Below are 25,044 nucleotides of genomic sequence, written 5' to 3'. Positions count from 1 at the left end.
TAAAGAAAAGAAACCTATTTAGTCGTGATACATATACCTGGTGCACCCCTCTATATTGCCGAGATTTGCTGTCACTTCTATGTGGGACTTTGATATCGTTACAAGAATTATTTACAGTATCTGGGATCAGTTGTGATAACATGAAGAGTGATCATGATGAGTTAACGATGATGAGATGGATGGGGGTTCGATTTTTGCTTTTGCTACAGCCGTTTTATTATTATTATTATTATTTTTGCCTCTGTACAACAAACTATAATATATGAGGTGGGTTTTACTCCGTAATATAATTGGACTGATGAAGTGGTTATTGGACTGTATCATACTTGTGATATTGGGCCGTGTTTCATACTTATGTTGGGCTTGAGAAATGGTGATATCATATGGTGATGGCGAGATGATCACAGAAACAAATAACGGGTTAAATCGAATTATGGGGTAAATATTATTAAAAATGTAACAACAGAGGAATGGTTAGGGGAGTTGTTCTTGGACGGGAGGTCGCGGGTTCGAGTCTCATCTGGGGCATTTCTTTTTAGAAAAAGCTTGGAGAGGGTATACACTTTTATTTTAATTCAATCATTATTATTATTAGTTATTATTATGTTTATTATGATTAGTATTGTTATTGTTATAGTTATGTTAGATATTATTATTATTATTATTATTATTATTATTATTATTATTATTATTATTATTATTATTATTATCTAAATCGAAAATCAATAAATGTAGTGTTATTAAAATCTATTAATTATTAGTACTATCAATATAGGTATTATTATTATCAATACAATTACGCTTATTATTATCATTATCATGAGAATGATACAAATTATTATTATTTTCGTTAATATTAGTATTTATAACATTTTATAATTATTAATATTATTATTAACATTAACATAGGTATTATTATTAGTATTATCATTATTATTGATAAAGTTAATATTATTATTACTAGTAAATCATTACCATCAAAAACTATCATTTTAACAGATAAATATTTTGTATGTAAAATATACTCATTCCATATGCTATAACTATATTAATATTTTATATAACTATATATCAAACATATTAGTGTTATTTAAATAAGTACTTACATATAACAAACCTTTGATTTTTAAACATATATATATATATATATATATATATATATATATATATATATATATATATATATATATATATATATATATATATATATATATATATATATATATATATATATATATTAATTATATATAACTAAATGAATAAATAATAATTATTTTAAATATATACAAAGTAAATATATATGACATATAATCTAAGAAATAATATGTAAAAACAAAGTATATGTTTTAAAATGGAATTTAATAAATCCTATATAACTACAGTTATATAAATAATATATAAATGAAATTATGTAATTTCTATTATATGTTTTAATAGATATACAAATTGATATAGGTTCGTGAATCCGAGGCCAACCTTGCATTGTTTAGTTGTTCAATGTCGTTATATGTATTTTTACTACAAAAAATACAATACGGTGAGTTTCATTGATCCCCTTTTACTCATTACATTTTTGGTCTGAGAATACATGTAATGTTTTAATAACTGTTTTACAATAATTATATGTGTGAGTTTCATTACTCCCCTTTTAAATGCTTTTGCAATATATATTTTTGGGACTGAGAATGCATGTGCTTTTATAAATGTTTTACGAAATAGACACGAGTAATCGAAACTACATTATATGGTTGAATGATCGAGATCGAATATGCCCCTTTTTATATAGTCTGGTAATCTAAGAATTAGGGAACAGAAACCCTAATTGACGCGAACTCTAATGATAGATCTATCGGGCCCAACAAGCCCCATCCAAAGTACCGGATGCTTTAGTACTTCGAAATTTATATCATGTCCGATGGAGGATCCCGGAATGATGGGGATATTCTTATATGTATATTGTGAATGTCGGTTACCAGGTGTTCAATCCATATGAATGATATTTTGTCTCTATGCATGGGATGTATGTTTATGAGAAATGGAAATATGAAATCTTGTAGTCTATTAAAAATTATGAAATAATTATTTATGTTAAACTAATGAACTCACCAACCTTTTGGTTGACACTTGAAAGCATGTTTATTCTCAGGTATGAAAGAAATCTTTCGCTGTGCATTTTCTCATATTATATGGAGTCGTTCATGGCATATAGAGGGCAGAACCTCGCAATGGGACCAGCTGTTGAAGACTTCGTCCAGATGGATTAGGACGGGTCCTTTCAGTTGGTATCAGAGCAGTGGTCTTAGCGAACCATGTCTGCATTAGTGTGTCTAACTGATAAGTCGTTAGGATGCATTATTGAGTCTGGACTTCGACCGTGTCTGCATATCAAAAGTTTTGCTTATCATTTTGTGTCGAAAATTACCTGCTTATCATTCTTAGAGAATCACTTGCTTATCATTCTTAGTCTAGACACGTTTTACTGCATTGATTGCATGAATAGTGTAAAGACAAAATTCATATCTTAGCGTATCTGCTACTTCATATCTTAGCGTATCTGTTACTTTAACTTTGTCTGACATATTCCGTAAATTCCTCCGTAACTTATGGGATTTTAGTATTATATATGCATATGTAAATTATGTATTTCAGGGTACTAATCTACATCCTATAATATATTCCTTATCGAAAATCCTTCATCTGATTGTACAAGATGAATCCCTCAACCATTTCGAGTCCCTCAAATTTCGATAGCTATTCCGATAGTTGTTCCGACAGCTATTCCGACATGGATATTCACCTAAGCTCCGAAAGCCATGTCACCAGAATGATTTAATCAATCAGCCATCTCCAATTCATCTGATGCATTCATAGTCGACTTAATCAATGGAGACGCGAAAAAGGCGATCCTTTCCACCAACCGAATTCACCTCTTGACAATGAACCTGAAGCGTTTACTGGCGAACCTGTTCGAGACACCATTTTCAGTCTCATTTCCAGGGTAACTCGATAAGATCATATTCTATCCACAATTCTGAACCTTATTCATCCGCTCGTTCTGACCGACAATCATCCTGGAGAAACAAGTCAACGAACTTCGCGCTTGAATAATAAATTCGAAGAATATGGTGCAAAATGTACCAGCTTCAGCAACATCACCAGCACCAATAGTACAATCAATAACAGCACCAGTACCATCAACAATCCATGCTTCAATATCATCATATGTACTTTGAGTATGATCTTCGTTCTACGTATCGTTCTACCTCATTTATCTTCGTTCGACATGGCGAATATGTAATCTCTAAAGTTTTAGAGATTATTTATTCTAGTTCTAACCGAAAAGCAAATGAGTTTAATATCATATTAACTCATTAAATCCATGAATACATCTGAAGAAAATATATATGTATATATGTTTTCATAAAGATTGTAATTAAAAATTCTCTTGTACAAACTGTTAATGGTGAAAATATTTTAACGGGTAGGTAATACCCGAGGACTATTTAAATTTCACATTAATAAGTTACATTGTACGTTTTTCGAATCTGCTTCAACAGTCATATACTATCCTACTTATATCCACCGATATACAAATCAGTTCACCCCAGAATAACCATATTCATCCAATTTCATATTTCGATTTTGATTTATCAAAAATCAAGTGGCATAATGAAGGAAACATTTGACAAAATAAAATTTGTTAGAAACAAACAAATTAACTATGAGAAATTTTGTTAAGAATCCACGCTAACTGTTCCTAGCTAATTCTTCCTAGCTAACTGATTACATTTTATTTATCGCAATTTAATTATCGCAATTTACATCCTCGCAATTTTATTTATCGTCATTTAATTTCGGTTATTTACTTTACGCACTTTATTTATCGTCATTTAAATTTCTGTTATTTATTTTTACACACTCTAAATATCGGGACATGTATCCAAGGTTTTGACATATCATATCGACACATCTATATATATTATTTGGAATCACCATAGACACTCTATATGCAGTAATGATCGAGTTCTCTATACAGGGTTGAGGTTGATTCTCAAATAATATATATACTTTGAGTTGTGATCGAGTCTGAGACGTATACGGGTCACGATACGTATTAATTAATTCGAATATTATATATTAAACTATATATGAATTATTGAATTGCTAACTGTGGACTATCAACTGTGGACTACCAACATTGGACAATTAAAATGAATTAAAATATTGACTATAACATATGAAACTAAACAATTCTTCAAGTTTGCCACTTGATTTCATCTTAAACCTCATTTGTATCTTGACAATTACAATCTGCGTTCAAACCTTTCATGATTCTTGAAAACACCTCAATCGATAGGATGAACCAGTCGCACTTCATTTACGGGAGGAAAGATTTATGCATATAGTTATGCACCTGAGAAACTCTCGACAACTGAGTAAAAGTTTAACACGTAGCCGCGACAGATCTTTTGGCAATTATTAGCAAAAATAACTTTTCGATTCCTTTTCAAGGTAGCTAAGTTTGTCACAGCTCCAGCAGGTCAACTTTGACTTTTCATTCGAAGTAGCCTTACTATAATCCTGATATATACGATTACCCTTTTGATACCGGAGAATTCTTTTATATTCCACCATATTACCAGCAGACATACCAGCAACCACGTTACTTCTCGGCTTAAATCTCTCTGACAAATCATTATATTTATTCATTGAAACCCTATCATATACTCATCCGCATCTTGTGACGAGAACTGCTATACCAATTACCGAGAATCAGCAATCAGTACTTTGAAAACTCACAGCATATCTACATCAACAGTTATATGTATAACATTCATCTCTTAGAATTATGATCTCTCATTCTGAAATTCTGAAAAACACTCAGTCACAAATCAATACTCTGAATGTTGAAAAAGCTGAATGAAGCAGCAGAAATCATAGACATCCATAAATGCCTTAATCATCAGAAGTTTGATGATAAAGAATAGTATGTTGGAAAAGCTCAGAAAAGTTGGAACTGGAAAACGGATTGAGCTAACCACGTAGGAGATCAAGGACAAATACAAGGACCATAACCTATATTCAAAGAATCCAGATAATTCTGGATCCGTTGAAATCTTTAGAGAATATATTGCTCCGAAGTCATGTTAAAATCTTGCGAAAAATCTTTCTCCATCAACCATCGAACTTAGAGATTCCAAAATATCATCATCAATATCTTCGATATTTCTGAGGATATTTTCAAAAATATTTTCATCCAAAATTATATACCTCTTCGTGCTTCCTATGTATCATTATATTGGAAACATTCAAGAGAAAATTTGGTACCGAAAAGTAGATTTTGCGAAACTATGAAGAAAGCCCTGGACAAATCACAAAGAATAAGTTTGACTTCAAAGAATCTAAATGATTCAATGTCTGCTAAAGTCTTTAGCGAATATCTTGCTCGTTACTCTAAACCCTTGCAGACAATAGTCTTCGTCATTATCTGATCTTAGATATTCAAAGATATTATCGTATCTTTCATTATAAATATCCTCCATATTTTTGAAGATATTTTTATAATTATTCTTATCTGAAATCATTAATCTCTTTGTGCTATCAGTGTTACATCATATAGAAAATGTTAGTTTCTATATTATGTAAACTTTCGAGTCTAAAATATGAATGTTTTTGAAGTAGTGTTGGGAACTGATGCACGAGTTAGTATAATATAATGACACTTGATCAACGTGATTATATTACAGTAAGTCATGCTGAGTTTCTAATGAAACGTGATGATGGTTCACAGTAGATCATAACGTCATCATGTGTCATGTTACATAACTCTTTCATTCTACTTAACTTCTGAACATATCAAGAAAATGTATTCTTGATGGATCTATCTTCTGTGATGTTGATAAATTTGAAAATCAAATCGTGCTATCACGTTCTTTCCTGCTTAGAACAATATAATCATTCAAAACTCTATATCCACGAATTCTGGACCATTACTTGAGGTACTTAATGGATAGAAGAGAAAATAGAGCATAAAGTTTTGAAGTGTAAATAGGAGTATAAATCGCAGTAAATAAGAGAAAGCATTATCTGTGGATGGCAATGATTATAGGAGACAGAAGCAAGGGGTTTCGAAATATAAGGGAAGATATAAAACCCAATAACAACACAGAAATTACAAACCGTGTATATTAATACGAATAGCAATATAAAGACACAGTATAATTAAGAATAGTATCACCCCAAGGGCGATGTTGAAGAACACAGATTCCTCCGGTGGAAGTTGGAAAAGGAGAAATATTTGTTGTGATAGTAAGGATAAGGATAAGGATTAGAACTGGATTAAGCATTTACCCAATCTTTGGAAGAATAGATTAAGAAAGAGGTCATAAGGGTGATGAAAATAATAGAACGGAAAAAGTTCATTTATAGAGAAGATACCAGACAAATCAAACGAGACAGATAATCGCATTAAATAGGATCCTAATTTTCTATAAATCTCGAAGAATCAGATCTTATTGATTTTCAAAGATTTTCTTTAAATTCCTTGAATTCCGGAGTTCAACCCTGTTTACGTCAAAAGCTAAGGAAAACCTTATTTTCTTCAATTTACTCTTTTGCGATATCTTCATTCGTTTTCTTAGAATAATCGAATTATTTTATCATTATTATTCAATGATGATAAACCTCTAATTATCAACTCATATTGGTCATGAAAACATTCTTATTGTTAGCCATGACCACCTCACTCAAATTTCGGGACGAAATTTCTTTAACGGGTAGGTAATGTGATGACCCGGGAATTTTCGACTAAATTTAAACTTAATCTTTATATGATTTCGTTACGATAAGCAAAGTATGTAATGTTGAGTCTAGAAAATTTTGAAAAAACAATGTTCATATATTCAATTGACCTTCGGCTGCTCTCGACGATTCACGAATAGTTAATGGTAAATGGATATGTGTGTATGTATATATAAATAATAATTCATAATATAATTTAAAGTATTATATGTTGTTGTTATAAAAAAAATTTATAAAATAAAAATAGGATATTATAATAATTAATATTTAAAATATATCTCTATATATAAATAAAGTATATTAAAAATAAATATTAAATTATTGTAATACTCTTTTGATGTTTCGATTGATATTAAGCAAGTTAAATTCAAACTTATGTAATTTTAAAATAAACGGTGATTCGAAAATGGGTTTATTAAATTTTAGGCTTATTAATAATATATTTAGATGTTGTTTGTCAAATTTTAAAACTTTTTATTTTTGCTTGGGGGTTGGGAGTGAATAATTAATGTAATTTTTATTTAATAGTTAATGACTGAATTTTATACCATAATGACTAAAATAAATAAAGGAAGTTAATTTAAAAATATGGGATTTTTCTGAATACTTTTATCCGACACTGATTTCAAATAGTGGACGACGATACGCAGTGCATGAAAATCATCGGTAGTATACATCCAAACCAAATGTCACGAGATTTTAATTTATGATCACTGTTTCAATGTTTCCCTTTCAGCTCCACATCACTTTCATCTATAATATATAGAATCTATAATATATAGAATGAATATATCTATATGTAGATAACATGCACTTAAGTCAAACACAGATATATTATATTTCCTCTCTATTTTGTTGGCCACTGGATCTATGATTTTTTTCTTGCTTCACCAACTCCCTACTTTTGATCTTTGTCATATACTTTGTATTATTATTCGATTATTACAAGTGGGATATTATTGTCTCAGTGGCATAACACATACATGGAAGACCCATCAACCCTCTTTTTCCCTTCTCACTCTTCTCTCTTTATTTTTCTCTTTTGTGTTGACAGAACCTTCCACGATATCACCAACATGATCAAACCACCATACACCACTTGCAAGAAATCCACTTGAATTCTTATGTTTACATTCGTTGCAAACAAACCGAACACAAACCACATGCGTTATTTTTTTTTGTTGTTGTTTCGTTCTCCTTTTTATCAAGCACCATAAATCACCCTCTATCCCTCTCTTCTGTATCTTTCTCCCATCTAAACTTGTTCATCAATCAAGTTGTGATCAAACACCATCTTGCTATCCTCTTTCTCATTTCTCTCTCCCTCTCTATAACATGAATTCACTTATGTTCTATGTTTCCTGTCAAAGAAGAAGCTGCAGATCGCAGCTATACCTATTGTTGTTACAACCGTAAACCACTCTCTTCAACCATGAGCCACCACTACAACACCTCACACCATCGATCACTTTGATCACCACCGAATCCATAACCTTCGGCCTTCATCATCAATCGCCAAACCTCCACCAACCTGCAATCATCCTCAAACCCACCATCATTTTTTTATCTACTGCTGTACAAATCGTTGTTTCCACTTCTTTCAGTTTACAGCTAAAAAAAAATTATTGAACTACCTTCTGCCACCATCATCTCTCTTTCTCTCCCTACAATCCTAAATCGTGAACTATTACTTCTGTTATTTCTTTTTATTGTTGTTACAGTAACTTATCTATGTACTTCTGTTTCTATCGAATAAACAACCTTCCTATTTGGGTTTTCTATTGTTCGATCACAACCGAAACCTATTTGGGTTTTCTATTGTTTGATCACAACCATTAAACTTGACCCACTAAACCAACAATATCTTCAAATCATCATCAAACGCACTTTGAATTTTGTTTCTATTTTCGTTGGATCGATGACCAGTTACTGCAACCTTATGTTCCTGTTGTAATTGTAAACAATAAGAAGATGAACATCACAACCACAAATACACCCACGAGTTGCTGTCGAGTTTTAAAGAAAAGAAACCTATTTAGTCGTGATACATATACCTGGTGCACCCCTCTATATTGCCGAGATTTGCTGTCACTTCTATGTGGGACTTTGATATCGTTACAAGAATTATTTACAGTATCTGGGATCAGTTGTGATAACATGAAGAGTGATCATGATGAGTTAACGATGATGAGATGGATGGGGGTTCGATTTTTGCTTTTGCTACAGCCGTTTTATTATTATTATTATTATTATTTTTGCCTCTGTACAACAAACTATAATATATGAGGTGGGTTTTACTCCGTAATATAATTGGACTGATGAAGTGGTTATTGGACTGTATCATACTTGTGATATTGGGCCGTGTTTCATACTTATGTTGGGCTTGAGAAATGGTGATATCATATGGTGATGGCGAGATGATCACAGAAACAAATAACGGGTTAAATCGAATTATGGGGTAAATATTATTAAAAATGTAACAACAGAGGAATGGTTAGGGGAGTTGTTCTTGGACGGGAGGTCGCGGGTTCGAGTCTCATCTGGGGCATTTCTTTTTAGAAAAAGCTTGGAGAGGGTATACACTTTTATTTTAATTCAATCATTATTATTATTAGTTATTATTATGTTTATTATGATTAGTATTGTTATTGTTATAGTTATGTTAGATATTATTATTATTATTATTATTATTATTATTATTATTATTATTATTATTATTATTATTATTATTATTATTATTATTATTATTATTATTATTATTATTATCTAAATCGAAAATCAATAAATGTAGTGTTATTAAAATCTATTAATTATTAGTACTATCAATATAGGTATTATTATTATCAATACAATTACGCTTATTATTATCATTATCATGAGAATGATACAAATTATTATTATTTTCGTTAATATTAGTATTTATAACATTTTATAATTATTAATATTATTATTAACATTAACATAGGTATTATTATTAGTATTATCATTATTATTGATAAAGTTAATATTATTATTACTAGTAAATCATTATCATCAAAAACTATCATTTTAACAGATAAATATTTTGTATGTAAAATATACTCATTCCATATGCTATAACTATATTAATATTTTATATAACTATATATCAAACATATTAGTGTTATTTAAATAAGTACTTACATATAACAAACCTTTGATTTTTAAACATATATATATATATATATATATATATATATATATATATATATATATATATATATATATATATATATATATATATATATATATATATTAATTATATATAACTAAATGAATAAATAATAATTATTTTAAATATATACAAAGTAAATATATATGACATATAATCTAAGAAATAATATGTAAAAACAAAGTATATGTTTTAAAATGGAATTTAATAAATCCTATATAACTACAGTTATATAAATAATATATAAATGAAATTATGTAATTTCTATTAATAGATATACAAATTGATATAGGTTCGTGAATCCGAGGCCAACCTTGCATTGTTTAGTTGTTCAATGTCGTTATATGTATTTTTACTACAAAATACAATACGGTGAGTTTCATTGATCCCCTTTTACTCATTACATTTTTGGTCTGAGAATACATGCAATGTTTTAATAACTGTTTTACAATATTTATATGTGTGAGTTTCATTACTCCCCTTTTAAATGCTTTTGCAATATATATTTTTGGGACTGAGAATGCATGCGCTTTTATAAATGTTTTACGAAATAGACACGAGTAATCGAAACTACATTATATGGTTGAATGATCGAGATCGAATATGCCCCTTTTTATATAGTCTGGTAATCTAAGAATTAGGGAATAGAAACCCTAATTGACGCGAACTCTAAAGATAGGTCTATCGGGCCCAACAAGCCCCATCCAAAGTACCGGATGCTTTAGTACTTCGAAATTTATATCATGTCCGATGGAGGATCCCGGAATGATGGGGATATTCTTATATGTATATTGTGAATGTCGGTTACCAGGTGTTCAATCCATATGAATGATATTTTGTCTCTATGCATGGGACATATGTTTATGAGAAATGGAAATATGAAATCTTGTGGTCTATTAAAAATTATGAAATAATTATTTATGTTAAACTAATGAACTCACCAACCTTTTGGTTGACACTTGAAAGCATGTTTATTCTCAGGTATGAAAGAAATCTTCCGCTGTGCATTTGCTCATATTATATGGAGTCGTTCATGGCATATAGAGGGCAGAACCTCGCAATGGGACCAGCTGTTGAAGACTTCGTCCAGATGGATTAGGACGGGTCCTTTCAAACACCTGGTAACCGACATTAACAAGATGCATATAATAATATCCCTTATCATTCCGGGAAATCCTTTGAACATGATAAAAATGAATTCAAAGTACTAAAGCATCCGGTACTTTGGATGGGGTTCGTTAGGCCCAATAGATCTATCTTTAGGATTCGCGTCAATTAGTAGATCGGTTTAATAATTCTTAGGCTACCAAGCAAAAGGGGTATATTCGGCTTCGATCATTCACCCATATAATGTAGTTTCATTTACTTGTGTCTATTTCGTAAAACATTTATAAAACTGCATGTATTCTCATCCCAAAATATTAGATTTTAAAAGTGGGACTATAACTCACTTTCACATATTTTTACTTCGTCGGGAAGTAAGACTTTGCCACTGGTCGATTTACGAACCTATAACAAATATGTACATATATCAAAGTATGTTCAAAATATATTTACAACACTTTTAATACATTTTGATGTTTTAAGTTTATTAAGTCAGCTGTCCTCGTTAGTAACCTACAACTAGTTGTCCATAGTTAGATGTACAGAAATAAATTGATATATATTATCTTGAATCAATCCATGACCCAGTGTATACACGTCTCAGGCTAGATCACAACTTAAAGTATATATATTTTTGAAATCAACCTCAACCCTGTATAGCTAACTCCAACATTACTGCATATAGAGTGTCTATGGTTGTTCCAAATAATATATATAGATGGGTCGATATGATATGTCAAAACATTTTCATACGTGTCTATGGTATCCCAAGATTACATAATATATTAGAATACATGTATAATACAATATAAGTTAGCTAGGATATGATTTGTATAGAATTGTTACAATATTTCCCGTAGCTACAACAATAAAAAAATATCCAATCTTGTTTTACCCATAACTTCTTCGTTTTAAATCCGTTTTGAGTGAATAAAATTGCTATGGTTTCATATTGAACTCTATTTTATGAATCTAAATAGAAAAAGTATAGGTTTATAGTTGGAAATATAAGTTACAAGTCATTTTTGTAAGAGGTAGTCATTTCAGTCGAAAGAACGATGTCTTGATGACCATTTTGAAAAACATACTTCCACTTTGAGTTTAACCATGATTTTTGGATATAGTTTCATGTTCATAAGAAAAATCATTTTCCCAGAAGAACAACTTTTAAATCAAAGTTTGTCATAGTTTTTAATTATCAAACCCAAAACAGCCCGCGGTGATACTACGACGGCGTATGTCCGGTTTTACGGTGTTTTACGTGTTTCCAGGTTTTAAATCATTAAGTTATCATATCATATAGATATATAACATGTGTTTAGTTGATTTTAAAAGTTAAGTTAGAAGGATTAACTTTATTTGTGAACAAGTTTAGAATTAACTAAACTATGTTCTAGTGATTACAAGTTTAAATCTTCGAATAAGATAGTTTTATATGTATGAATCGAATGATGTTATGAACATCATTACTACCTTAATTTTAGTAGGTAAACCTACTGGAAATGAAAAAAATAGATCTAGCTTCAAAGGATCCTTGGATGGCTTGAAATTTCTTGAAGTAGAATCATGACACGAAAACAAGTTCAAGTAAGATTTCCACTCGAAATAAGATTGTTATAGTTATAGAAATTGAATCAAAGTTTGAATATGAGTATTATCTTGTATTAGAAAGATATCTTACTGTAAATAAGAAAAATTTCTTGAGGTTGGATGATCACTTTACAAGATTGGAAGTAAGCTAGCAAACTTGGAAGTATTCTTGATTTTATGAAACTAGAACTTATAGAATTTATGAAGAACACTTAGAACTTGAAGATAGAACTTGAGAGATATCAATTAGATGAAGAAAATTGAAGAATGAAAGTGTTTGTAGGTGTTTTTGGTCGTTGGTATATGGATTAGATATAAAGGATGTGTAATTTTGTTTACTTGTAAATAAGTCATGAATGATTACTAATATTTTTGTAATTTTATGAGATATTTCATGCTAGTTGCCAATTGATGGTTCCCACATGTGTTAGGTGACTCACATGGGCTACTAAGAGCTGATCATTGGGGTGTATATACCAATAGTACATACATCTAAAAGCTGTGTATTGTACGAGTACGAATACGGGTGCATACGAGTAGAATTGTTGATGAAACTGAACGAGGATGTAATTGTAAGCATTTTTGTTAAGTAGAAGTATTTTGATAAGTGTCTTGAAGTCTTTCAAAAGTGTATGAATACATATTAAAAAACTACATGTATATACATTTTAACTGAGTCGTTAAGTCATCGTTAGTCATTACATGTAAATGTTGATTTGAAACCTTTAAGTTAACGATCATGTTAAATGTTGGTAACCCAATGTTTATTATATCTAATGAGATGTTAAATTATTACATTACCATGATATTATGATATATTAATATATCTTAGTATGATATATATACAGTTAAATGTTGTTACAACGATAATCGTTACATATATGTCTCGTTTCGAAATCATTAAGTTAGTAGTCTTGTTTTTACATATGTAGTTCATTGTTAATACACTTAATGACATGTTTACTTATCATTTATCATGATTAAACATAGTGTATCAATATCTTAATATGATTCATATGTATTTAGTAAGACGTTGTTATAACGATAATCGTTATATATATCGTTTCGAGTTTCTTAATTCAATAAACTCAATTTTATGTATATAACTCATTGTTAAAATACCTAATGAGATACTTACTTATCATAATATCATGTTAACTATATATATAATCATATATATGTCATCATATAGTTTTTACAAGTTTTAACGTTCGTGAATCACCGGTCAACTTGGGTGGTCAATTGTCTATATTAAACCTATTTCAATTAATCAAGTCTTAACAAGTTTGATTGCTTAACATGTTGGAAACACTTAATCATGTAAATAACAATTTCATTTAATATATATAAACATGGAAAAGTTCAGGTCACTACACCCGGTGCCCAGTATTCAGTAGTTGTTTGTGATGTCAATGACTGATACACCGGGGGAGTAACTGTTGTCGACGTTTTTGATTTTTCTGGGAGCTTTATTGTTCCAGATCTTTGAGTTTTGCTTGTGATAGGAGTCTTGTCTGGGTTTGCTTGCTTCGATCTCGTAATATCAGAACCTTGAGAACGAGACGATTGATTTTTACCAGACTTTCCCATTGTAACCTGTTACACAAGAAAAACCACAAAAAGATTAAAAGCTTTATAGTTAATCGTTCGTAACGTATAATTTTTTTTACGCAATTCTAGTTATGGTCCCACGGATGGCGCCATTTGATCGTACATAAATCTGCTCAAATAGCAAAATTGATGATGAGTGCTTAAGGGAGTGTTTAAGAACGTTTACAGCTTTGATCTCCGGTCCGGTTTACCGTAAATAACACTTATCGAGACGATCATCTACGAAAGGGTGATCAAAGCTACACCTACCATTGATGGCAGTTGCCGCAACAATGGCCACTAGAGGTGGTTGCATAGGGTTTATGTTCGTAGAACATACCTGTTACCGTAAGAGTGTTTTCTGGATGTAATCACAAGTTTGAGTAATAAAGAAAACGTTATATCGAGTGAAGGAGGTTAGGGTTATATTTATAATAATACCCTAACCCTAGAATGCCTCATAATTAGGTTCTAGATCCTATTAGATAACAACCATAAATAATGGGTTTATAGTTGGGAAAGGATCACGTTTAATTATGGATAAAATTATATCCAATTGCTTTCATGTGTGCTAAGCAATACCCGTGTGCGCACCCCCAATCAGATGTTCTGGCAATATTCAGGACGTGTGCGATGCACGTGATACGCTCGAGCGCCATACGCATACGTACACGTATCATTATGATGCATATAAGGGGTATCTCCAAATTCAGATGGCAGTGGGGAATGAAGACAAAACCGCATTCCACACCGATCAGGGTATTTATTGTTACACTAAAATGCCCTCCGAGTTGAAGAATGCGGGGGCAACATACCATAGATTAGTGGATTTGGCATTCAAAGATCAAATCGACAGAAATTTTGAGGCTTATGTTGATGACTTAGTCATCAAAAGCAACACAAAGGTGCAACATTTGGTCGATATCCTAGAAACGTTCAACTCTCTGCGAAAAATCAACATGTAGCTTAATCCTACAAAATGCAGTTTTGGAAAGGAAGAGGGCAAGTTCTTGGGGCATATAGTGACACCAAGAGGAATCAAGGCTAATCCCAAGAAGATCGAAGCCGTATAACGGATGAGCTCCCCAATATCAAGGAAAGAAGTGCAAAGTTTGACAGGCAAGTTGGCTGCACTAACTAGATTCCTGTCAAAAGCCGCGGGGCGGTCACTACCTTTTTTCCTGAATCTTAAGAAAACATTGAAGAAGTCAGACTTCAGATGGATTGAAGAATCCGAGAAAGCTTTCGTCAAGATGAAGTCGTTCCTGAGGGAGCTGCCTACTTTGACTGCGCCAATAGCGGGCGAGACATTGATGTTGCATCTTGCAACTTCAAAGGAAGCAATCAGTTTCGTTCTTGTCGTAGATAGGGGGCAGGTATGTCTCATATTGAGACTTGGAATAGGTATTGAATGTAATGCTTAGTGTGTATTTTCCACTATTTTGGCACAGGTGCAAATGCTTGTGTACTTTATCAGCAAAGCAATTAGCGGCAGTGTAGTTAACTACCCACCTATTAAAAAGCTCGTATATGCGCTTGTGCACATAGATCGTTAGTTGTGCAGGTACTTCCAAGCTCATCTAATAGTGGTGTTAACTAATCAACCGATAAGACAGGTATAAGTCACGGCACGCGCATCCCAACCTCTTTATCCCAACCTCTTTATCCCAACCTCTTTTTTTACACAATCTTATAAGACGCCAAATACGCGCTTGAATTAATTGTGATATGCTGATAACATGTGGTGACATGTATGTACAAGCCTTAGGTTTTGGGTAGATTAGCCAAATGGGCCATTGAATTGGGAGAGCATGAAATCAATTACTCCCCGCGCACGATGGTAAAAGGCCAGATACTTGTAGATTATTTGGCTGAAACAACGGGAGAAATAGAGGCACTCGCAGAAAGTACTACAATCGGTTGTGACGAGAATCAGGTCTGAGAACTATATACAGATGGAGCTTGTGGGCCCGAAGGCGCTGGCGCTGGACTGGTCCTCACAAGTCCCGACGGAGAGGAGCATACTTATGCACTCCGGTTCACGTTTGCTGTGACCAACAGTGAGTCTGAATATGAAGTGTTACTGTCTGGGATGCGCATAGTGCAACAACTCAGAATAAAGCATTTGGACGCATCTGTTGACTCACAGTGGGTCGCTAACTAGGTAAATGGATCGTTTGGAGAGCATGAAGCCTTTATGCAGCGGTACATGGAACTGGTGCATGAATTAGCAAATGAGTTTGATGTTTTTAGGTTGACGCAGGTACCCGGGGGGCAAAAAGAAGGCAAATGCACTGAGCAAATTGGTTGCTTTGGCTTTCTATCATCTACGCAAAAACGTGCGGGTTGAAGTGTTAACAGAAAAATATATTGATGAGAAATCAACTGTTGCGCCCATCGTGGAGGAAAGCCCAAATTGGATGACACCGTTGGTGAAATTCTTAACTGAGGGCGAACTACCAGCAAACGAAAAAGAAGCGCGAAAGATCCGAATGAAAGCTCGCATGTACGCATTAATTGAAGGTGTTTTATACAGGAAATCCTATTTAGGCCCAAGCCTGCTGTACATTGGACCTAATCAAGCTAAAGTGGTGCTTCGAGAATTTCACGAAGGCTCTTGTGCTTTACACTCTGGGTACAGATCGATTGCTGCAAAGGTGATGCGTATAGGGTATTATTGGCCCTCCATTCACAGCGACGCAACAGAAATTGTAAGGACATGCCAATCATGTCAACAGCACGCGCCAATAATCCGAACACCACGACACCCAATGGTACCAATAACGGTAGTATGGCCGTTCAGCAAATGGGCCATCGACATTGTCGGTCCTATTACTGCGTGCTCAGGTACGCTTGTAACAAAATGCTTATGTAATACTTTGCAATATACGCGCTTTCACATTATTCATACTATCATTGCTTGCTCAGGAGGAATAAAATTCTTGGTGGTGGCAATTGATTATTTCACCAAGTGGGTGGAGGCAAAGGCATTGGCAACAATTACTGGCAGGCGCATCCGTAACTTCTTTTGGGAAGATATTGTGTGCAGGTTTGGTATCCCCAATGAAATTGTCAGCGACAATGGTACTCAGTTTGAAGACGAGCCTTTTAGGAGCTGGTGTCTGGAGCTGAATATCAAGCAGTCTTTTACTTCGGTCGCGCACCTCAGGCCATTGGCTAATGTGAACTAACAGACTGAGATATTGTAAAGGGGATAAAGGCGCGCCTGTCTTTGTATGGTAACGAGTGGGTTGATGAGCTCCCAAGTGTCTTATGGGCGCATCGTACCACTCATAAAAACAGCACAGGAGAAACATCGTTCAGCTTGGTCTATGGAACTGAAGTAGTGATCACCGTAGAATTAATGATTCCAATAAAGCGCATGTAGAGACCCATCCTAATCCATCTGGATGAAGTCCATATCGATTATAAACGATTCACAACAGTTGATTACATCGCGAGGTAATTGACCTCTATATGATACATTTTACAAACATTGCATTCGTTTTTAAAAGACAAACTTTATTTACATCGAAAGTTGAAGGCAAGCATACTATTTCATAATACCTCCAACTATAATTCACTTAATAATAATCTTGATGAACTCGATGACTCGAATGCAACATCTTTTGAAATATGTCATGAATGACTCCAAATAATATCTCTAATATAAGCAATTGCACAGCGGAAGATTTCTTTCATACCTGAGAATAAACATGTTTTCAAGTGTCAACCAAAAGGTTGGTGAGTTCATAGGTTTATCATAAAACAATAAAATTCATCATTTTGATAGACCACAAGATTTAAATGATGCATGGTACAAATGGGCCCGAATCCTATACCCACCTGTAATGTACATGCGATATCTTTTAAATATAGTACACCTTTCTCGTGTACGAAATCATCTCGTGCACAAAAATAACATACACATAACCTGTGTATAAAATCATTCTCTCGATACATAACATTCACTTTTCATTTATTTCATAGCTTGGCTTGGTAACCGACCTTAACATATAATGCGCATCAATAATATCCCCAAAACAGAACATCTCGTCTGTATAATATATAAACCTCGAAGTACTAAACACCACGCCTACTAGCTCTTCCGTCTAGTGAACATTTTGGGTGGGGGTGTTAAACCCGGTAGCTACCTTTAGGATTCACGTGAATTAGGCGTGCACTAATTCTCAAAATTAGTGATGTTCCCTAATTCTTAGGTTACCAAGCAATAATAATCAGGGGAAAAATATTCATATCAATTGTGGCAATTATCACGTCCACATAATTCAATGGTGGCAATTATCACGTCCATATAATTCATTCGAGGAATGTTTTATTTGTGTCTATCTCGTCAAACATTTATAAAAGCATTTCATGTATTCGCAGTTCAAAATGTATTTCAAAAGCATTTAATAAAGCAGTTGTAAAAGTAGCGCATGTATTCTCAGTCCCAAAAATGTAAAGAGTAAAAGGGAATCAAATGAACTCACCTAATGTATTTTGTAGTAAAAATACATATGACTATATTGAACAACGCAGGGTTGGCCTCGGATTCACGAACCTATATCAAGTATGTATATTAACACATATAATAGTAATCGACCAAATTGGTATATTATATCTTCAGTTATATATTATATATTTAATTTGTGTATATATTCAAAATGATTTAATATCTATATAGTTGTATTAATATATCCATATTTATTTATATACATTATTGTTTAGTGTTATATTTAAACTCAATAGTCTATTATATGTACGTATTTAAATGAATAATCTTAGTAAGTTTGATTTATATAGTTATATGAAATATTAATATAATTATAGTATATGTAATAAGTATCTTTTATGTACAAAGTATGTATCTGTTTAGAAAAAAAAAAGTTTTTGATAATAATAATGATGTACTAAAAATTGTAATAATAACTTTATTAATAATAATACTAATAATTAGTAATTTACTTAAATTATAATTTTATCCATAGTTTTTAAGTCCATACATTTATATATATATTGTTATAATCTAATTGATAATACTAATAATAATAATGACATTGTTAAGAATGATATTTATGTTAATAATAATAATAATACTAATAATGATAAGTTTATTACTAATAATATTATTAATATTTATAATGATAATAATAATAATAATGATTATAATACATATACATATAATAATAATATTAATAATTTTTAACACTAATAATAACAATAATAATATTAACAAAAATAATAATAATAATAGTAATAATAATAATAATAATTATAAAGAAAAACTACCTCATGTAAGTAGGCTTTAAAAAAAGAAAAGAATGCCATAACGGGGCTCGAACCCGCGACCTATCATTAACCACACACACGCCTAACCACCCCACTGTTGATTACTTCTTTGAATTATCTCTTACACTTATTTTGTTTAAACCGAATTTCAGTCCAACCAACTTGTGACACAGCCCAACGAAATAACAAGAACTCGGCCAAACTCATTAAATTATTTACGGCCCAACTGCAAATGGCCATGTCTCGGCCCAATCAGGAAATGGTATGTCTCAGCCCACTTTTCATAGCATCTTCTATAAAAAAAAAATTTACTTTAGCCTAGTTTCGAACCCATGACCTCTAGCTCAACGACCAACCACCTAACCACTCCTCTGCGATTTTTTTCTGAAATAATCGATAACCTAAATCTATTTATTCTATATCATTATTTCATCATAATATTCATTATCATCTTTGTGCTTCAGTTTGTGATCAAACCGAAATCATTGTCTTGATACATTATCGTGATTCGTTCAAAATCATCACAGTTCACGATCTCCTTCATCCTTCTGCCCACCATCTAACCATCAAACTAGTTATCCTTGTTTCTCCTTATAGTGGGTTTTAGATAGAATTAAAATTGAAAATTCAGTAGCAGAAGCAGTCCACGAATGTTCCGATTTGTTTGAAAAGAAATTCGATGGCCCAAAGGTAACTTAAATTATCTCAACCCAATTAGTGACCCAAATTCAAGGTACTAGTCCACTAGCAAATTAATCACACCCATTTTTAATAAACCTCAAATTCATAAATGAAATGCAAGTGGGGAAAGATTTCTTTGTCATACTCGACAGAAATAATAATATCTATATCTACCTTTAAGACTAATTAGTGGTTAAGTAGGGTAGTATGTGTCGGCCAATAGAGAAAACAACAAGCCAAGAATTTTAATTCATCATTTAATAATTATCAAATGGTTTTCATAGGTGTTGGGGTTGGTATCTTCGGATGGTGGCTGAACAGAAGCAAGTAACAGCAGAAGTTAGCGAGCAGTTAATGGTCATTTGATTGTGAGAGTGGCTCATTGGTTTTGAGATGAAAATGGTGGTGGTGTTGGGTCTTTTTACATAGGCGATCGAATCGTGAGAAGGGTGAAGGTGATCAAGGTTTTAGTGGTAGTGTTCTCATATGTGTTTGTTAGATTGAAGATGGTAGAGTGTTTGAACAAGAAACGGGAAACTAACTAGTAACAGTGGTGATAACGATGGTTTTTAGGTTCATGGTTATCGAATTCACACAGGAACAGAAACATACTTAAGGTTGTAGCACATGGCGGTTTAATTAGTTGTTTGAAATAGAAAAATATACGTAGGTGGTTGTAGAAACATAAATGGAAATAAAGGTGGTGAAGAAGTGAAGGTGATTGAGTTCTTGAACCAAGATAGAATCATAATTTGCATATGGGTTTTATTATATTTTAGAGAAAGGGAAAAAAAATGAGTTCCTTTGTTGTATGTACGCATGATAATGCATATATATATTATGTAAGTGTTAAGTTGTTGAAAAGAAACAAAACATTGTGACTGTAAATAAATCACGGACCAAATAATGAGTTCTTGTAAGTTGATAGAGATAGGTGATAGTATATGCATGTATGTATGTTATTAAAGAAACAAAAACACTATCATTTATATCCACTAATTAAATTCATCGTACAATTACAATAGTTTAAAGAGGAATTGGTTTGGTCATATATGTAATATAAGATATGTGGTTGTTGGTGAAAGAAACAAAAACCATACAGTAATAAGTTTTCATTTAGTGCACATCATATCTATATTTGTATATATATATATATATATATATATATATATATATATATATATATATATATATATATATATATATATACATTTATTTATAAATAATGGTTCATGAATCTTCGGGAATGGTCGAAGTTAAATGAATGCAAGAAAACAGTTCAAAATTTTAAGACTCAACATTACAGACCTTGCTTATCGTGTCGAGTTTATATTAAAAATTAAGTTTAAATTTGGTCGAAAATTTCCAGGTCGTCACAGCGCATACGCATCTTTGACGAGTCAAGTAATGACGAAGGCTTGCGCGCTAATCTAGATATGCTAGAAGAGTGCAGAGAAATAGCTATCATACGAGAAGCAATTAACAAGCAGAAGATCTATAAGTACTACGACAAGCGCGTTAAGCCTATGTCATTCAGGGTTGGAGATTATATGTGGCGTAATAATGAAGAAAGTCGGGCAGAGAATACTGGAAAGCTGGGACCAAACTGGGAAGGTCCTTATGAAGTTATTGAAATGAGCGCAACAGGGTCCTATATCCTGGCAGGATTAAATGGAGAACGAATACCTCGCACTTGGCATGCAACCAATTTAAAAAGATGTTACATATAATTGTCAGGATGCAACACTAGGGATTGATCACCCCGACTTTTAAACATTTGCATTTTTTAGTTCCTTTAAAATGTTATTTTGTTTACTTTTAAGACAATTCGTATTTCTTTCATGGTTGCAATAAATTGTCATTTGGATATGACTTGAGAATTTAATTTATTTTATAATGAATAAATTTAATTTTTTGAATGGAAGTGTTTGGTTACACTTCAACGCACAATATGACAGCTATTACGTGCATCCTTCCTCCTTAAGGGATGATCTCTAGCTCCCGCGTGGCAGAAGTCTGTTTGGTTACAAGGCTAGATCTTAGGGTGGGTAATAGGCATTGGTTTGCCTAGACCAACGCACTCTCGCAGACTAGAAGACTGCAAGCAATGACTATAAACAACAAGCATTGGGGTTGCTTGCCCATTAACCTAAGTGTTGGTTCACTTGGAAGACTCTGAATAATCTACTTAATAATGCAATAAAAAGCGTTGGCTATATGCACAATAGTTTGGCGTCGATTAGTGTTATTAAATTTGTAGTATAAACGAGTATACATTGGCTTGTATGCAAATAAAACTTTAAGTTTTAAGAACTTAATACGCCTAATGACGCGAACAATACAATAAGAAAGATATTGGGTTACTTTACTTATTACCATTATTAAACAAACAATGCATAGCATTGGCTACATAGTAACATTACAAAAAAAAAGTGCTTATAGCACAAGATTTAAGTTGGCACGCAGGCCATTACAATTGCAGAAAAATTAAAATCTAAACTACGTGGCTTGTTTGGAACGGTGCCCTACACTAACGGTAGCAATCCTTCGACCCATCGTACGCAGCGATCAGGCAGATTGCCTTGTGGAAACAGAAAATAACAAAATTTGGGGGGGGGGGCACCCATAATGTTAAAAGTGCCTCATGAAGCACGCTAATAGCAGGTGCACCCCCTCAAGGGCATTGAGCGCATGGGGCCAAAAGCAATGTAAGCTTATGGCGCATCCAAGACCCCCACGCTCCTAGCAAAAAATGTTACAAGGTGCCATGAAAAGCATGCCCTGCAACCCCACACGGCAAGCATTGGCTCGCCAACTTAAAACTTCATCGATAAAAGATCCTGCACAGAAATAGCAGGATCAAGTGCAACATCTGCAAGAGTTTGGATTGAGATGTTTTCCAGCGTCTTGCTAGATTCAAGAAGCTTCTCATAAGCATCCCCTTCAAGTTGATTTGTGATGATTTGAGGAATGACAGCAGGTCGCACCCGCTCTAATGCCTTGGTCGACTTAAGAGCTTGTGAGTAAAGCTCTGTAATGATGGAGGCGCTCAGCGCATGATTTGCAATGATTGGAAGTGCTGCACGTTGATTTGCATAAGTCCGTCGAATGACGTCACAGCTTGCAGACACTTCAGTAACCTGGGTGGTAAGATCGTTCCTCTCAAAGGTTAGCAAATCAACATTGGAGTTGGCAAAAGCTCCTCCCTTAGTACCATGTTTTCCTCTTCATAATCAACCTACGAGGATAGAGGATCAACTTTCTCCTTTTTCAAAGACTCAATAGTGGCCTCAGTTATTTTCTGCGTGTCATTGGCCACTTTAACCTGTGTTTCCAGAACCTACACCCTCTTCTGCAACTGCCCGGACATGTGGATTTTTGTGCGATGAGTGCGCTCAGTACTTAACCTATCGCAGTCCCTTGCCCATGTTAAAAATGATAGCTTCGTATCGAAGTAGAGCTTTTGATCCTGCGTCATCTTCTCTAACTCTTGCCTTATGACGGCGGGAGCACACCCCTGCATATACAGATTTTGTTCAAGCGCGGCGCGCTTGGACACATTTAAAATAGCGGCCAAGTTGTCCACATGAATGGGCACGTATCGATTGTCATTTAAAATCGGCGCTCGGGCAAAAGGGGTGGTCGTAGCTCGGCTGGCAGCAGGAGTTGAAGAAGAAGGAGCAATCACGGTAAGTGGAACTGTGGAGATTGGTTGAACATCAGTTGCTGAGGGCACAGGTGTAGTGACTCGAACTTTTCCATGTTTATATATATTAATTGGGATTGATATTTACATGATTAAATGTTTCCAACATGTTAAGCAATCAAACTTGTTAAGACTTGATTAATTGAAATATGTTTCATATAGACAATTGACCACCCAAGTTGACCGGTGATTCACGAACGTTAAAACTTGTAAAAACTATATGATGACATATATATGGATATATATATATATATATATAGTTAACATGATACTATGATAAGTAAACATATCATTAAGTATATTAACAATGAACTACATATGTAAAAACAAGACTACTAACTTAATGATTTTTAAACGAGACATATATGTAACGATTATCGTTGTAAAGACATTTAATGTATATATATCATATTAAGAGATACTCATACATGATAATATCATGATAATATAATAATTTAAAATCTCATTTGATATTATAAACATTGGGTTAATAACATTTAACAAGATCGTTAACCTAAAGGTTTCAAAACAACACTTACATGTAACGACCAACGATGACTTAACGACTCAGTTAAAATGTATATACATGTAGTGTTTTAATATGTATTCATACACTTTTGAAATACTTCAAGACACTTATCAAAATACTTCTACTTAATAAAAATGCTTACAATTACATCCTCGTTCAGTTTCATCAACAATTCTACTCGTATGCACCCGTATTCGTACTCGTACAATATACAGCTTTTAGATGTATGTACTATTGGTATATATACTCCAATGATCAGCTCTTAGCAGCCCATGTGAGTCACCTAACACATGTGGGAGCCTTCATTTGGCAACTAGCATGAAATATCTCATAAAATTACAAAAATATGAGTAATCATTCATGACTTATTTACATGAAAACAAAATTACATATCCTTTATATCTAATCCATACACCAACGACCAAAAACACCGACAAACACTTTCATTCTTCAATTTTCTTCATCTAATTGATCTCTCTCAAGTTCTATCTTCAAGTTCCAAGTGTTCTTCATAAATTCCAAAAGTTCTAGTTTCATAAAATCAAGAATACTTCCAAGATT

General features: G+C 32.9%; 1 protein-coding gene across 1 annotated transcript; it reads left to right on the top strand.

The window, feature by feature from the left end:
* The first annotated feature begins 15,351 nt into the window (after nt 1–15,351).
* Nucleotides 15,352–21,978, top strand: LOC139864254 (uncharacterized). Its single transcript, XM_071852831.1, has 7 exons — nt 15,352–15,651; nt 15,727–15,801; nt 16,044–16,182; nt 16,231–16,423; nt 16,539–17,122; nt 17,204–17,393; nt 21,618–21,978. Exons 1-7 carry the CDS (start codon nt 15,352–15,354, stop codon nt 21,976–21,978), a joined length of 1,842 nt encoding a protein of 613 aa, XP_071708932.1.
* Nucleotides 21,979–25,044: the final 3,066 nt, after the last annotated feature.

Source organism: Rutidosis leptorrhynchoides, chromosome 8 (genome assembly GCF_046630445.1).
Source record: "Rutidosis leptorrhynchoides isolate AG116_Rl617_1_P2 chromosome 8, CSIRO_AGI_Rlap_v1, whole genome shotgun sequence".
In the NCBI taxonomy this organism is placed as follows: domain Eukaryota; kingdom Viridiplantae; phylum Streptophyta; class Magnoliopsida; order Asterales; family Asteraceae; genus Rutidosis; species Rutidosis leptorrhynchoides.
The sequence above is the reverse complement of the archived record's forward strand: the minus strand, read 5'-3'. Positions and strand labels throughout refer to the sequence as shown.

Excerpts from the sequence above, each read along its gene's own strand:
- LOC139864254 (XM_071852831.1), top strand. The coding sequence starts at position 15,352 with ATGAGCTCCCCAATATCAAGGAAAGAAGTGCAAAGTTTGACAGGCAAG. Across the intron at positions 15,652-15,726 it reads TTGTCGTAGATAGGGGGCAG|GTGCAAATGCTTGTGTACTT; the intron begins GTATGTCTCATA and ends ATTTTGGCACAG. Across the intron at positions 16,424-16,538 it reads GACGCATCTGTTGACTCACA|GTACCCGGGGGGCAAAAAGA; the intron begins GTGGGTCGCTAA and ends AGGTTGACGCAG.